At 32.2% G+C, this 17378-nt stretch overlaps 1 protein-coding gene and 1 long non-coding RNA gene across 2 annotated transcripts in view; both read right to left on the minus strand.

The window, feature by feature from the left end:
* Positions 1-4448, minus strand: part of LOC128036103 (uncharacterized) — a 30005-nt gene extending 25557 nt beyond the window's left edge. The window contains exon 1 of the long non-coding RNA XR_008193003.1: positions 4265-4448. This is a non-coding gene — a long non-coding RNA (uncharacterized LOC128036103). The remainder of the gene's footprint in view (positions 1-4264) is intronic.
* LOC105784124 (leucine-rich repeat extensin-like protein 5) lies at positions 2042-2754 on the minus strand. The gene has a single exon (XM_012609919.2). The coding sequence runs from the start codon at positions 2677-2679 to the stop codon at positions 2230-2232; it is 450 nt and encodes a 149-aa protein (XP_012465373.1). The 5' UTR covers positions 2680-2754; the 3' UTR covers positions 2042-2229.
* Positions 4449-17378: the final 12930 nt, after the last annotated feature.

Consider the following 17378-nt stretch of genomic DNA (forward strand, 5'->3'; position numbering starts at 1 on the left):
GATTACGAACTCATTTAGATTATCTACTGAAGTAAGCTGTATTTCTCGCATTGTCAACGTTCTTTACAATGGCACTTATCTTCAGTTTGAACTTTAGACAATCAATAAGCTAATATTTGCTTGTCACAATTTCGCTAAGCATGCAAAATATAAAAGACATAATAGTGAAATGTGAAATTAACTTTATTTATTTATTCATCAGTGAAATACGTAGAAAACAGTTACATGTTTAATACAATATGGGGACATTTCCCAATAGCAACCATAATAGCAGAAGGTCCAGTGTGGTTTGTCTTCTTTTTTCAATGTTGTTCTAATCTCGCACTATATTCTTCCTCCTCGCTACTTAGCACAACATTAGCAACCCCTGTGTTAGTCTTGTGCTTCTTGCACATATCCAACATAAAAGCTCACATGCTCATGTATTCGTCGATTTCGCGTGATAAACTAGTAGACTCCTTTGAATTGTCTTCAGCATCGCGAGCTATGCCTGTACCACTAACAATTCTAATATCATTAGTAATAGTAAGCAAGTTAGGGTTCGTAACCAAGGGCGAGGCTTCATTTTACAGAAACTATAGAAGTAATTTCTTGGTTCTTCTTTGTATCCCAACAGTATTAGTCCCAGGTCATCTTTGGCCCCAGACGGCCACCTGAACCTCTCAGAATGCACCCTAATTGCATTAGCTACTTCATTATTATCACCCTGTTTCCATCGGTTGGGGCTGAAGTTTTCGAGGAAGTGTTGGAATACATTCGTCACGGTTAAGACATCCTCCAAATTTAGAATACAGCCTTTGCGAAGCCTCTCAAATTGCACTCAACCTTTTCTATCATAATGTTTCGCTGAGTTAAACACACATCCTTACTTGGCAAGGACCATTCAGTGGGAAAACCAAAACCATCAGTAAGTTTACACTTTACCCGAATATACTTACTCTGATTCAAACGGAGGTTGGAGCACTTATTAGAAATTATAGATTCTATGCCTTCGCGAGGAGTGAAGTAGCATAGACCTGATGACCTTCCTCGATTGTGGGCCTTCAGTTGGTACAGACGTTGAAAAATAACAAGCAGTGGCACCTTATCGCGTTGACAACAATCGAGGAAATAAGCTATCGCAATCCACCAGGGGAACCCAGATAACTGTTCAGGGGGCGATCTTATAATCCTCAAGTAAGTGGCAGAAGAAACTGTGTAGAGGTAGGTGGAATCCGACCTCTATTACATGGAGGGGGAGTATAAAAATATCGTCGTTGGTATCGCTAAGTCGATACGATCCTACAGGAATAGAAAAGTCGTACACAAAATTGGGAACTTTAATTTCTCACACAGCTAAGGCTCGAAACATGTCTTTAGTCTTTATAGTGCAGACATAGGAATTAACCTCAACAGGAACCCCCGAAATTGATCGGAACTGGGCAGTGCACTATGTTTTGGCAAGTACGACTAGAATTGATTGGAGTGAGTTGGTGCAACTGGTATGGACCAAAATTTTCACCAGTGCAGAAAAAATGGTGTTGGGTGTTTCGCAATGTTATTGAAACCGAACTGAATAGACCGAGAAATTAACCCGAGAACTAGAGTAAACTGTAATTAAATCGCAAATTGTTGACCGGTTGAACCAGTTAAACCTGTATTTTCACATTTTCTAAACTGGAAAAACAAAAATTTCATCCCAAATCCCTTAAGCTTTTGTTACACTTCATCTCTACACTCAATGAAATTAAACACAGCATAAAAAAATAAGCACCACTTCTTTTCTTACTTTCTCTACTAAAATAAGCTCTCTTTTTTTTTTGGTAAAAACCCTAAGTTGGACTTATAACATTCAATCAATCAAACGAAAAAAAGAAAAATTAGGAAAGATGAAAGATGGGAAATGGTAGGTGGCATCTTTATATCAGCAGTCGCATCTTCTCGATGTATGGCTGCTCACTATCTTGGCTGCATTTATCGTTTTATTCTTTTCTTAATTAGCCAAACTCATGTTAACAATGGTATAACAGTAATTAATTACTTCATGGATAAAACATCAATATATAAATACCCCATATATAATAAGCAATAACGTATCAAAATATAACAAATAATGGGAATTGAAGAACTCCCGTTTATACAAACGAATATATGTGGAAGAAATCAACACTCATAATTAAGACACAAAGACGACTAAAAAACTTATTAAACCAGATCCAGTATGCAGCAGATAGAAAAAAGGGGGGTATTTCAACGAGTAGAAGGAGAAGGTGGTGGAGAAAAGAAAGGAATAGAGGGAACTGCAGTTGGGATTGTGGGGACTAAGGGAATGCTTGGCAGAGGGGCCAGTCCTCTTGGAAATGTGGTAGGAAGTGGAGGAAGCACCCCAGGATTTGGGAGATTAGTGAAAGATGGCAATGGTGGAGAAGAGAAAGGAATAGGGGGAATTGCAGTTGGGATTGTGGAGACTGAGGGAATGCTTGGCAGAGGGGGTAGTCCTGTTGGCAATGTGGTCGGAAGTGGAGGAAGCGCCCCGGGCCATGGGAATGATGGTCGGGATGGCGTTGGGAGATTAGGGAAAGATGGCAAACTTTGTGTTTGAGGCTGCTGCAGAAGGTGACGAGTTGCTACCCCAATATCAATGCTTGCAAATGACAAAGCCATCAAGAATGCTAAAGCAAAGCAATTGAAAGAGGCCATTTTTGTTAAGAGATTTCGAAACAAATGAAGCAGATTAAACAAAGTTCTGTATCTGAATAGTTGTGAGTGAGGAAAACAAAACATGGTATTGAGGTTTATATAGGCATTGGAGCAGTGAATAGAAATCTCATGCCCTAAACAATGCCCCCAAAACAGAATAGCGCCACGTGTTTTTTATTTTTTCCATTTTAATTGTAATTCGTTTTTTAAATGAAAATTTATAATGATTTGGATTAATTTTTAACTTATCATCAACGTTTTTGTTTATTTTATTTCCTATTAATTTTACCAATTCTTTAATTAACAAATTTACAATAACTTGCGTTAACTTTTTATATTTTATAACTATTTATATATATTAATTTTAATATTTCTCCGATTAACATATAGTTTAAAATTTTAGTTACAATTTTATTCAAGATTTAAAAGAAAAAGCACTTATATTATTAAAAATGAACTACAACTAAAAGAAAAAAACATGTGGCATAACTTTATTAGGGATCTAGGTTTTAGTTGAAACTCATTTTTTTATAAAATAAAAGTGTTTTTTTTAATTTGGATAAATTTGTAGCTACTTTTCAAACTAAATTATTAATTGGAGAAATATGAAATTTAATATAATATAAATATAAAACAGTTATAAAAATAAAAATTAACCCCATGTCATCTTTTTTTAATTTATAGAATAAAAATTAATACAGTCGAAGATTAGACTAATTTAATAAGTTGAGTTTTGACAAGTTAATTATTACTTTTTACTTAATTCTGTATTAAACAAAAAAATACTAAAATAGAAAATTTGATTTAGGGAAAAATTGAGTTTCTTGGTTTAGATTTACTTTATATCTGACTCTTTTAATTATATAATACTTAAATTTATTATTTGATTTATCTATAATAATAAATTAAAATTCTAATCCATTGAAAATGTTAATTGATTGGTTTAATAATTCAGATTTAATTGAAGTATTTTATTTTCTATTAATTTTAAGTCTTTTACCATTAATATATAATTTGAAAATGAGTTTTAATTGTTTTATTAAAATGGTTCACAAATTTATTTTAACAAAAGAAAACGTTTTTATTTTATAAAAGAAACAAGAGTCAATAACTCGTTTTTTTTTCAAATTGACTTTTTCTTTCTCGAGTTGAATAGAAAATTAACTTGATGAAAAAGAAACCAAATTAATGTACTAATCAACTTCTCGAAACTTGGAGTAGTCCAATCCACAACTATACTGATTTTTCTATTTTATAAATTAAAAAAACATGATGATTAGGATTAATATTTTATTTATTATAATTATTTTATTTATTATATTCTATTAATTTTAATATTTTTCTATCAATATAGAATTTGAAAGTTAATTACAATTTCATCCAAGATTTTAAGGAAAACACTTTTATTTTATTAAAAAAATGAATTACAACTGAAAAAAAAAAGGCATAATATTGAGGGACGCAAATGGGGGAAAGGATTAGGGATAGGGAATTTTCATTCTAAATAGTATACTTGGATGAAACTCATGTTAGCATAAATGAACGTTTATAATATAGGGCAGTGGAAAAGATCAAACATAAATACCTCTAATGCTTGAATCAAATGTCAAAATCTAAATCTTGTGACACCACCATCCAGCACGTCAAACCACCAACGAGGGCATCGAATTTAGCCATATGAAAAACTGAAATTTGCCAAAGTCTTCTAAGCACTTGAAAATCTCACTAGATGGTGTATAACTCCTTATCTTTGAAATGGAACTGCTTTCTTTTTGTTTTGTTTTTTGGTGCTTAGGGACCTTAAGCTAATTGGTATTTATAGTGGTTGTTCCCCATAAAAAATCAACAATTGCATGTCCCACTATCTCACATACAAAGGTAGTTCCCACTAACCACCATGCAACATGAAAGTGAGAGGCAAGGGAAATGTGGGAATGGCCACACGAACCACAGCAGTTCCAACATTCTCCATTTGGTTCGTATTACCCATGAATACTTAAAGTTGAAACATAATACATGAATTATGGCGATATTTTCTCTTAGAATTTGAGTAGCATCTTCCATGTATCATAATATATCATGTCTCCACGTTTTAGCCCAAATTCCTTAATGAATAAACCCAATGTTTATTTCAGGTCCAAAATTTAGTGACATTTCTAGAAATAATCAAATTAATGTGCGCACAAAATATGAGAAACATCAAACTTAACAGAGTTTTTTTTATTCTTATAACAAAAACTTACAAGGTGGGAGCAAGTCTCATAGTGACAACATGATCATTAAATTTTTGTGGTGGCATGCCTTTAGTCAAAGGATCAACTACCATTTACCCAAGTTATTGTGCTCAATGACCACTTTCTTTTCTTTAACAACTTCCCTTATGGCTAGATACTTAATGTTGATATGTTTACTTCGACTTCCGCTTTTTTCATTCTTAGCCATAAAAACAACAACTGAATTGTAACAATATACCATCAACGGCCTAGAAATTGAATCCACAAGTCTAAGCCCAAAAATAGAACTCTTTAACCATACTCCATGTGAGGTAGCCCAAAACATGAAACAAACTCAGCTTCCATAGTAGAAGTAGCAGTTAAAATCTGTTTGACGCTCCTCTGAGATATAACTCCGCTAGCAAACATAAATATATAACCTGATGTTGATTTACATGAGTCAACATAGCTGAAAAATTCTGAATCGGAGTAGCTAATCACCTCTAAATTTTCTAATCGTTTGTACATAAGCATATAGTCTTTTGAACCTTTAAGATATCTCAAAACTTTCTTTGCAACTCTCAGTGGTTAATACCTGGATTACTCCGATATCTTCCTATCAAGACTATAGAGTAGAATATTGGGAAAAAATGGCTTGATTTTCCATTGATTAAGAAGGAATATATATACACAAATTGGGTAACATAAATAGGAACTATACTAGAATTGGGGATTACAACTAATTACAAAATAGAGAACATCTTTGGGAATTAATTCTCTAATATGCCTCTTCAACATGTAGCTTTGGGGGAGACACCAATCTTGACCCTTAGTTCTCGGAAGCGTTTTCATGGAAGTGGTTTGGTAAGAGCATCGACAAGTTGATCTGTTAAAGAAACATGAGTAACATGAAAAGCGTTTGATTGAACTTAATCCTGAATAAAGTGATAGGCAACTTCCACATGTTTCATGCATGAATGAAAGACTGGATTAAAGCAGAGGTAAGTGGCAACAACATTGTCATAATAAATAAGAGGCTGTGTAGGAAGATTGACTCCAAGCTCTGTGAGAAGAGAATAGATCCAATTTATTTCTAAAGTATTAGCGACAACTGATCGATACTCAGCTTCTATGGATGACCAAGTAATTGTGTTGTTTTATGGATAACCAAGAAATAGGATGACATCCAAGATAGATAATATAAGCACTCATAGAGGTATAACCATGTTGCCAGCTTAATCTACACCTAAGAAGGCATGAAGAGAAAGTGGATTTCGTTTATTAAGAAATAATCCATGAGTCAATGTGCCACACATATACTGAAGTAGCTGCTTTGCAACATTCCAATGTTCAGATTTCAGGCGGTGCATTATTTGGGACAACATGTTGATAGCATACATTATGTCTGGGTGAATGAGGCAAAAATATTGTAGACTACCAACAATAGTTCTATATTCTTTGTAGTCAATCAGTGTTGTACCTGAATGAAGTGTGAGATTTCTATAGGTAGAAAGTGGTGTAGCAACAGGGTCTGCACTAGACATTTTTGTTCGGGCAAGAAGACCAGTGACGTAGCACTTTTGAGTAAGCAATAGGCCAGATGGAGTGGTGAGAACTTCAATGTATAGAAAATAAGACAAGGCACCAAGATCCTTAATTGAAAAATGTTGTGCTAGGAGATCAATGTAGCATTGAACAACATTAGTGTCGATACCTATGATAACAATGTGATCTACATAAAAAAGTAGATATATTGTAGTGGCACCTGAGTTGAATATGAATAAAGAAGTGTCTGCATTAGACTTTATGAACCCAGACGCAATGAGGAATTGGCGAAGTTCAAGGTACCAAGCCCGTAGGGCCTGTTTAAGTCCATATATAGCTTTATTTAATTTGCATACATGTGTTGAGTTGTCTCGATCAACAAATCCCAGAGGTTGGGCCATGTAACAAGGCATATTGTTCTTGGCTTGAAAATTGGACTAAAGCTGTCATGATAATCCACACCATGTAGCTGATGAAAACCTTTAGCAACTACTCTAGCTTTGTACCTGTCAATAGAACCATCAACAAGTCATTTAATACGAAATATCCACTTATAGCCAATAAGATTCTATTATAAGAGGATGGAACAAGGTTCCAGGATCCATTCTGAACAAGAGCATCAAAATCATATTTCATCGCTTGTCTCGATTTGGGATCTTTTTGGGCTTGGTTAATAGTACAAGGCTCAACATCTAATGATTGATTAAGAATAGCAGTGAGATTCATCTTGGTTAGGGGTTTGTGGATTTTTTTTCTCTAATGATCACGGGATGAGTATTTTGATGGATGGTTTAAGTTGTGGTTGAAGTAGATGAAGTTTCAGAAATTGTGTGGTTGAAGCAATAATCAATCTGTGTCCAGTTAAAGTGAGATTTGAGGACTAAGGTGAGCAATCGATTGGTGAGGAGGGTTGGTCAACCGTTTGGGCATGTGGTGATGGATGTTGACATGGGGAATCCCTTTGTGGAGACGTATGTTGGAAAAACGGGTTTGGAAAACGTAGTGGAAATTAAATTTAAGGAAAAAATAAAATTTAAATTTTTTTTCCAAAACAAGATCTTGGTTGTAATATCTAAAGTAATAAACACATATTAAAAATTGTACCTTTCCGATTCGTCTAGGATGAATGCTTCAACCGAGTAGTCTTCTTCGCTATCCTCAAGCTCAAGTTTACCGAGTGTGGGTTCGCTTCAAATTAGAAAATTTTTCACAAAAATTACTAGTGGGGTAATTTTGTAATTTTTCTAAACTTTTGGGTCAAGTTGTAAATAAAAAAATATCTCTACAAATTTTCTGGAATAATCTCTTCAGAGAATTTTCTCTTTACAGCCTTCTCTTGAATTCAATTGTGTGTAAATAATGATCCAAGACTCTCAGGTATAGCACCCTTACGACACCCTGATTGGACTAGTCTAGCCACCGGTTGGACCGTCGGCTCGGTTTCACATTTCGAGCCCAATTCGACCAGTTTTGGGTTTCGATTTTGGGCTATCGTGCCTAATTTACGATCTCAAATCAGTTTTCAAGTTCAATTACCCATTAGGTCAATTATCTAACTTGAAAATTAATTTCAAAAAATATCATATTAATTTTAATTCATTTGATTAATTTAATTTTATTTGATCAAAATTAATTTTTCAAAAAATCACTTAGAGTTTCAAAATTAATTTTTCAAGAAAATTATTTAATCAAATTCTCTAGTTGAACAATTCTCACAACCACCTAATTTAATTTCGCATCGAATATATCGACTCAGTTAAATCATTTCCAAAGTCATAGAATTTTCTTCTAATTCAAATGTAGTCCGATCGAGCTTTTGTTAAGCTAGCAGAGGGACCAATTGGACATATATAATTAGGCTCTAGTGATTGCAATTATGTCCAGAAACATCATTTCGATAATTCGCAATTACTTAATCATGAAGTCAATCCACAAGAATTACAATGATTGGAAACTCCTTATTGTATACTTTTTACAAAAGCAATTCATCTAACTGTTTTGTCCAATGATCTCGTCATGTGTATGTTACCCTCATATGATATCCTTGATTCTTTTAAGTGAAATCCATGCACTCAATACAATCCTATTTTATCTCATTGTCACCATTGTGTCTTCTTAATGTTTAATATGATCACTGTCAACAAATGATTGTGAGAAATTACTCGTTCAAGAACAAGTATCTCGTGGCCACGTTCCATATTTAACAATCCAACAATGCCATTGGAAGGATATCATTAACTCTTTAACTGAGCTATGATTTCCATTGTTTCTAGTAAGCCATGTTATGCACAAGTCGTGTACCCAACATACCGGCTATGGGTTCTATCATCTTTAGAGTATAAGTCTTCACTTATATCAAAGCACATGAGTTGCATACGCATGGTCAGTGGCTAGCTCAGGATTTAGTAAATCACACCATGAACGTCACAAGTGAATTAATTCACAAATGAATTCAGAATTAATTCATCTTGGGTCTAGTCTAATGTATCATTCTACCAATAAATACATCTATGTCTCTACCTGTGGAGTCAACTGCTCCGATAACCAAGACTAGTCATTTCCCCAATTGGAATTGTAGACAACATAATAATCCTTCTCAATATTTGAATCAAATGCTCACTTTGATTCTTTTATGGGATTATGGACTCATTTAGATTATCTACTAAAGTAAGTTGTCTTTCTCACAATGTAAACGTTCTTTACAATGCCATTTATCTTTAGTTTGAAATTTAGACAATCAATGAACTAATATTTGATTGTCACAATTTTGCTATGCATGCAAAATATAAAAGACATAAATACAAAAGACATAATAGTGAAATGTGAAATTAACGTTATTTATTTATTCATCATTCAAATAAATAGAAAGTAGTTACATGTTTAGTACAATATATGCACATTTCCGAACAACGTATTGAGTGAGCTACATGAAATGGGAGGAATTTGGATTGGGGGAAGCCATTTGGAAATGTTCTCTGGAGTGGTACGAGATAGATGGGACTGGTCAGTAGTAAAGGGAAAGGAGTTTTCAAAAAATTTGAAATGACGAGAAATACATGTTTTAGAAGTGGACAGATTAAGACAAATATAGGTATTTTGTGTGGAAGAGTAACCAAGAAAAACACAATGTGTGGAACGAGAGTCAAGTTTATGTTGAAAATAAGGATGAAGCCACATATAACATAAGCAACCAAACACCCGTAGTTTAGTGTAGTTGGGTGGAGACGCGAAGAGTTTTTCAAAAGGAGATAAAATATATAGTGTAGATGTGGGCATACGGTTGGTGAGTGACCTACCACCAAATTTAGTAGTTAATTCGGGTTATTTCTGCACTTAAGAAGATTGTTTCCTAGGCATTTTAGTATCTTATATTATGTTTTCGGTATTGAGTATTTAGGATTAAATATTAGTAAAATAAATGTTTTTAACATATTTTGTGAGTGTTGTGACCTATTAGGCCGTCATGGGCCTTAGGTAGTGCTAATATGTTAAATTAAGTGTGTAGGTTGATGATTTATAGGCCCAATTAATGTGGGAGCAAAGGAAAAGTGATGTACAAGCTTTCTGAAACGTCAAAGCATGAAACGAACCAAACAAGGTGAAATTCACCTGTTGTGTCGTGCCATGCAAGGGCTTCGGTGTGAAATAGGTCAACTTGCTGCCCAATTATGTCGGGGTTATTTTTTTTACACAATCAACTTTATATGAAAGCCTAAGACGTGCCGAAAACCTAATTTGGGCTACCAACACTCATATAAATAATACCTTAGGGGTTTGATGTAACTAAGTCATCTTAGACACAATAAAAAACCCTAGTAGTTTAGGAGTAAGATTAAATTAGTTTTCTTTTGGCTTTTCTAAACTCTTTGTTTTTCTTCTTTGCAATCGACATATTTCGTTTTCTCGACCAAGAGATTTACTACTATGTTCTCCATTTGATATCAATCTAGGATTATTCTAATCTCTTTTCTCTTTCGATTTATTCATGTTCTTTACATGTTTATTTCAATTAAAATTAAGATTACGAATAACATGAGTGGCTAAATCCCTTAAGGGAGATTAACGAGTGGATAGGGACGTGATTAATAGAGGATTTAGGGTTTTCTGAGAGGATTAGTTGGTATAGATTACGTGTTCTTAAACCCTAGGCTTGACAACCTTAGGAAGTAATCATAGGTTATACGAGATTTAGAGATAAGTTGAACTGAGTAAATCCTAGTTTATTTGGGTTGAGCAAGTGAGGTCAGGAGATAAGCGAGTATCAATTAATCGATTAATTAGCTTAAGGCTATGACGTAATAATTAGTTAATCGATAGCTAATCCACCATAAAACCCTAATCTGAAGTTAATTACAAACCTTGAAATGAGTTAATCTTCTTGATCGATTTTATTGATTTAAGTTTTTTCTTATTTTTATTGTTTATTTATTTAGTTATTTAACGTCTCTTATTAATCCTTTTTTATGATTTGTTGTAATATAGGATTTAATTAATACTATTTAGATTTATTATTGTAAAATGGTTTTTATAGATTTATTCTACCTTCCCTTGGATATGATTTTTGAAGCAAACGACTCCTCTCTCATTGATTAAGAAGTCTTCCTCGATCAATCTTCCACTCTTTTTAGGTGCGACAACAACTCAATATCCCATGGTTTTTTATTTTTATTTCTTCCTCCAAGTTTGGTTTAAATTACAATTCAGTTAGGATGATTCCATTATCATAAAGGCTCAATTTTGTAAACATTGCCCTTAGTTCCATTTTTGCTTTTCTTCTTAGGGCGCCTGCTACAACATTTTCCTTTCTTGGTTGGTGTTCAATTGTGCGATCGTAGTCTTTAAGTAGCTCGATCCATCTCCTTTGCCTTAAGTTAAGTTCTTTTGGGTTAGGAGATATTTTAAGCTATTGTTATCTATGTAAATTGTGCATTTTTCTTCATAAAAATAATGTCTCCAAATTTTAAGTGCAATTACAACTGTAGCTAACTCTAGATCATGTGTAGGGTAGTTGCAATCATGAGTTTTAAGTTGCTTTGAAACATAAGCGACCACTTTTCCATCTTATATTAAAACACAACCAAGTCCCACATGTGATGCGTCACTATAAATAACATATTCTTTTCCTGATTCGGGCTGGATTAGAATAGGTGCTTGAGTTAGAACAGATTTTAACTTTTTGAAACTATTCTGTTCTTCATCAGTCCATTTAAAGGTCATGTTTTTCCTTAGCAATTTAGTTAAAAGGGGGAAAACTAGGGAAAAGCCCTCCACAAACCTTTGATAATATCCTGCTAAGCCTAGAAAACTCTAAATTTCCAAGACACTCTTTGGTTGATTTCATTCTAGGATTGCTTCTATCTTCTTTGGATCTACTTGGATTCCTTTGACAGATATAATGTGACCTAGGAACATGACTTTCTTAAGCCAAAATTCACACTTTCTAAATTTTGTGAAAAGTTTATTTTCTCGTAAGATTTGTAAAATGATCCTCAAGTGTTTGTTGTGCTCCGTTTCAAATTTTGAGTACACCAATATGTCATCAACAAATTGGTCAAGAAAAGGTTGAAACACGAGGTTCATGAGATCCATGAATGATGTTGGTGTATTTGTTAATCCAAATGGCATGACTAAAAACTTGTAGTGCCCATAACGAATTCTAATAGTTGTTTTGGGTACATCCGCCTCTTTAACCTTCAGTTGATAATACCCCGATCTTAGGTCTATTTTGGAAAATACAATGGCACCTCGGAATTGATCAAATAAGTCATCTATCTTTGGTAAAAGGTATTTATTTTTCACAGTTAACTTATTTAGTCGGCGGCAATCGATGCAAAGTCGAAGTGATCCATCCTTCATTTTCACGAACAGTACCGGTGCACCCTACGGAAAAATACTTAGCCTAATGAATCCATGATTTAGCAACTCTTAAAGTTGGATTATTAATTCTTTTAACTCCTTTGGCTCCATATGATACGGAGATATCGACACTGATATGGTTCCTGGCATTACCTCAATTCCAAACTCTACCTAGCGATCTGGATGTAACCCTGGCAATTCTTCGAAAAAAATGTCGAAAAATTCACTTAACGGTTTGGATGTTGTTTACTTTGGGCTCGGCACTTTTAACATAGGCCAAGAATGATTCGCAACCCTTGTTAGCCAACTTTTCTATGACCATGGCTGAGATCACCTTTGACAAGTAATTTCTTCTATTTCCTACCATGACAATTTCTTTGCCGTCTTTAGTTTTCAAGATTTCCCTTTTCAAGGCACAATCCAAGTTTACTTGGTGCTCCACCAACCAGTCCATCCCCAGAATAGGGTTCCCATAAGAAGCAAATAGGGTTTGCATATTACTACATGTAGGGTTTGCATAAATAACATATAGGGTTCACATGTATATTCATCCTAGGGTTCGCATAAATATATAAAAAGATCGCATACTAAATCATATAAGGTTCTGCATATGGGCTCGCATATAGGGTTCGTTCATATCTACTACAGTTCACCTAATGGAGTTCGCATATATAACAATTTATATCAGGGTTCGCACATATGAGTTTTGTATACATGGGTTTACGTATAGGGGGTTCACTGATAGAGGGTTCGCATTCAAGGGGGTTTGCCTACAGGTTACTTACTTTCTAATACTTCAATTAATCATACATAATTGTTTAAGTTTAGATCCCACACCTGTTTCAAAGACACCAAAAAAAAAACTTAATTTGGATATTGAGATAGACGATCTACTGGTAGGAGAGGGACGATTTTGAAAACCTTGAAAATTTTTTGTTGAAGATTTACTTGGCAATGGAGGAGGAGAGGAATAACTATGGGAGATTTTCTTGAAAATTTCTCTAGATAAAAATTCACTTTTTTTTTGTGTGAAAAAGAAAGATAAATTACATCAAATCAATTGCTTAAAAGCACCACTCTCTTTATCATTTTGCAATAACTCTAAAATTTCCTTAGAGGCCTCATCAAAGACCTGTAGACTTGATTTCAACGTCAGGCTAAGTTTACCCAATCGATCGACAACCAAGTTATATTCTCTCGACATGTGTCTGATCTTCCATTGTCCTTCATCCCTCATCAATCGTTGAGTCCTTTTGAGCATAGTAATACCTGGATTCTCCAATCCAAAATCAGACAAGACCTAGATTACCTCAAGGTTATCAGACAAAATTATAGCCTGTCGGTATCCTTTATCTAGTAACAGAAGAATTTCATCAAGCATGCCCCATACTTCAGCCACAAACGGAAAACAATTACCCAAGTAGTGATTAAAGCCCATAATCCAATTGCCAAAGTGATCTCGTAACACACCTTTTGTAGCCGTGTTGCCCGTATCTCTGGCCACAACACTATCAGTGCAAAGATAGACCCACGTATCATTAGAATGCGTGTCGTATCCCAAATTGGAAAAATTTTTCTTGCCTCCACTGAAATTTAATTCGAATTGGCAGGCCCAACTAAAAGAGACTTTGACCACTTCAATTGCTAAGGCTTTAAGTATTAATTTTTGAAAAAATAAAATCTGAAATTAAACATAAATAAATACTTGTAAGTATTAATTCTATATAAATTAATAGATTTTGGTTTTTTAATGTATCCAAAATGTTTAATTTAGATTCATTGAAATTTAAGGTTTAGAGATTAATAAAATTTATAGTATACAGCGTATTTTGATATTTTATCTATACATAAATACTTATATTAAGAAATGTTTAGGATTATGACACTATTATCGTATCTGTTGATTTAGTCTTTAAAATTAGTTTTATTCTATTAAATTAATTCATATAAAATTATATTCTCTATTTATATATGGAATATTACTTCAATTAATCATTTCAATATTATTATTTGATGAGAAATTAATTGGTACATTATTAGTAGAGTTTTTAGACTTTGTAAGCGAGTTAGGGAATTGACAAGTGTTTTATAGAAGTATAGTGTTAGGGGATTGACAAGTGTAATTTTTTAAGGATACATGCTTGCTCAAAATTTCTTAAAATATTTATGTACTCTTAATTTATTTTTAATTTGCTTGTGTAAAATGATTTGTTATGCAACTTTATATTAATTTAAATGTGCTACTTGACAAATTTATTCAGAGTGTGACATAATTATCACTAATTTATATACTAAGAATATGATATAATTATCACTAAGAATATAGTTTACAATTACATTGGTACACTATTAATATTTATTAATTTCCATAAGGTTAATATTTGCAAATAAGGAACTTAAGAAATTTGTTTATTTAAATTTTCAAAAATATTTACTAATTAATTTCTATAATAGATGTTTTAATTCTTTAATAATAGTGTTTTATTTCAATAATTTCACCTAATAAAGATTAAAGTGTTATAAAAATAAATATTTAACAATAAAATGCGTTATGCCTTATTTATCATTTTACACATGTAAATTTTAGCTAACAGTTAAGTTTTACCAAACACTTTTAAATAAATAGTTAATAGAATCAGTTGATCAAATCAATTAATCAAATCAACCACTACAATCGAGTTGTCAACTAATTGTCAAATAAGATATATTAATTAATCATATCAACCACTACAATCAACAATCAGTTCTCAACTAATTGTCAAGTAAGATATATATATATATATATATGTATGATAATAGGAGATTGACTGGAATTATGGTAATTAGAATATTTTATTATATTACCTTTAATAGTTGGTAATGTTGACCGTAATTACAGGTTATATAAAAAACATTTTATATTAAAATGTTTATAAATGGTTTACATATATAAATTGTTTGAATTTTTTAGTTTTTTAATGAAAGTTGACTTTATTTTGTTCTAATGTTAATTGTTTGCTTATATAAAGTGTATTTATTATTGCAGTTGCCATCATATTACTGCACCAAATGACAACATTTAAACTGTGTCACATATGATTTTTTTAATAGCATGGTTTGTATAACAAATATATTTATTAAAATTTGATATGAAAATTAAAAATTGTTTTAGTTTAAATTATAATATATATAGTATTCCTAGTTCAAATTTTATTATAGAAATTTTTATTAATTATAAAAATAAATATACTCTAATAATCATATAACTTACTTCATAAATAAAATAGGTTTTTGGTAATTTCTTAAGCGAGTTAGGACCTAGTTAATGAGTGACACCAACTCAATAAGGAGCTCTATAAATAGTATAGATAAATCATTTTAAAATACTAAGTTAAATAGGTTAAAATATGTTCTACTTTTTACACTTTTAGTATATTTGAAATTTTAGATTCTTAATTTTTATTTTCAAGAATCTAATCTTTTTTTATATTTTAAAATCTAAGTTTAATAGTTAACACCGTTAATATTTTCGTTGGTGTGACATTATAATAAACTTGAATTTAATAGAAGAACCTTAATTGTGTTAATATTAGAATTTACATTTTAAATCTGAAAAATAGAGATCAAGGCTCCATTTTATTTTTAAAATATTTTCTATTTTTATTTTCCATTTCCATTTTCATGGAATAGTTTTATTTTCTATTTCTTAAAAATTGAAAAACGGTTTGACAAATAGAAATAAAAATTCCGTTCAATAAGGAAATCATGTTTAGTAACTATTTTTGTCTAAAGAAATAAAATAAAAATTTACTTATATAAATTCGAACTAGAAAACCAGATTTAATACTATAAAAACAACGAAAAAAAGAATAGTTTTGCGTTTATATGAATTCAAATCAGGGTCAATTAATGTGAAGTTAAAAATCATTTTTTTCATCATTTTCACTTTTACAAAGTATTTTAGTGAAAATAATAAAAATTTATTGTTTTCTAATTTTACATATTTTCATTTTCCAAATTTTTTTAAAATTTTTAAACATATACGTTTTCTTTAATGTTTCCATTTTCAAGAAAACAAAAATAAAAAGTGTAACATACCCAAAAACTGGGTTAAAAGAAACTGAGTTAGTGAAATCAAGAGTGATTACGTTCTGAGTTTGAGTTAAGATTGTGGAATTATGACAAATGAATTAATTTGGTTCAGTGATTAAGTGTTTTGCTTGTGTGTGTGAAGTTTTAGGTTTAAATCACGTTTATTAAATTTTTGTTATTTTTTCTTAAACCCTTATCCTTGAACATTAATTGGTTTATAAGTTATTTGTGTTCAATTAATGTTACTGATGAACTTAGTAGTATAGTGATAAAATTTCAGCTTACTCTTTAATCTTGTGTTCGAGTTTTGTTAAAGCATTAAGGAAAAAATTTTATGATGTTTTTGTAAAGTATTTTTATCTTTTATTAAATAACATTTTAATTTAAATTTCCCTATCCCCACGTTTCCCCATTTTGTTCCCACTATTTTAATCATTGATTTTCGTCACTTCCAGTAAAGGATTTTTTAATTTGTTTCTTTCTTTTCTATCTTTTTGAATATTTGCCTACTATTCATTTGACTTTTGGATTTTGTTACTTGATCCTATTGTTTTCACGAGGTTTGGTGGTGGCTCAACCCCTGTACTTTTGCGAGTAAATGGGTTCTGCTGGTTTTTGTTAAGTTTATGATTGTTATATTCCTATCTTCTATAAACGTGGGTTAATCTTGCGGGGTCTTCGTGGTTAGGTGTTGATCAAGAAACTCGGGATTTCCCTCTTGCAACTTAGTTGTGTTAGGAAATTATTGTGGGTTTTTGGGTGAGTTTTTGAATGCTCGGAGGTTTAATTTTTGGTTTGTTAACGCGTTTGTCTGCATTTATGACCGAGTGCGTTACTTTAGAATTAGTAAATCGTTAATGAATTAACCGTATAAATGGTTATTTTAGGTTCTGGGAATATTTTGGTTGAATTCGCATAAGAAAATACCTAGGTGTGTAACAAAAAATCCGAAATTGTAAGAATGGCGAAAGCCAAAAACCATGGCGGTCGACGCCACACGACTTTGTGCCAAGC

The sequence above is a fragment of the Gossypium raimondii genome, chromosome 13 (genome assembly GCF_025698545.1).
Source record: "Gossypium raimondii isolate GPD5lz chromosome 13, ASM2569854v1, whole genome shotgun sequence".
Taxonomy (NCBI): Eukaryota; Viridiplantae; Streptophyta; class Magnoliopsida; order Malvales; family Malvaceae; genus Gossypium; species Gossypium raimondii.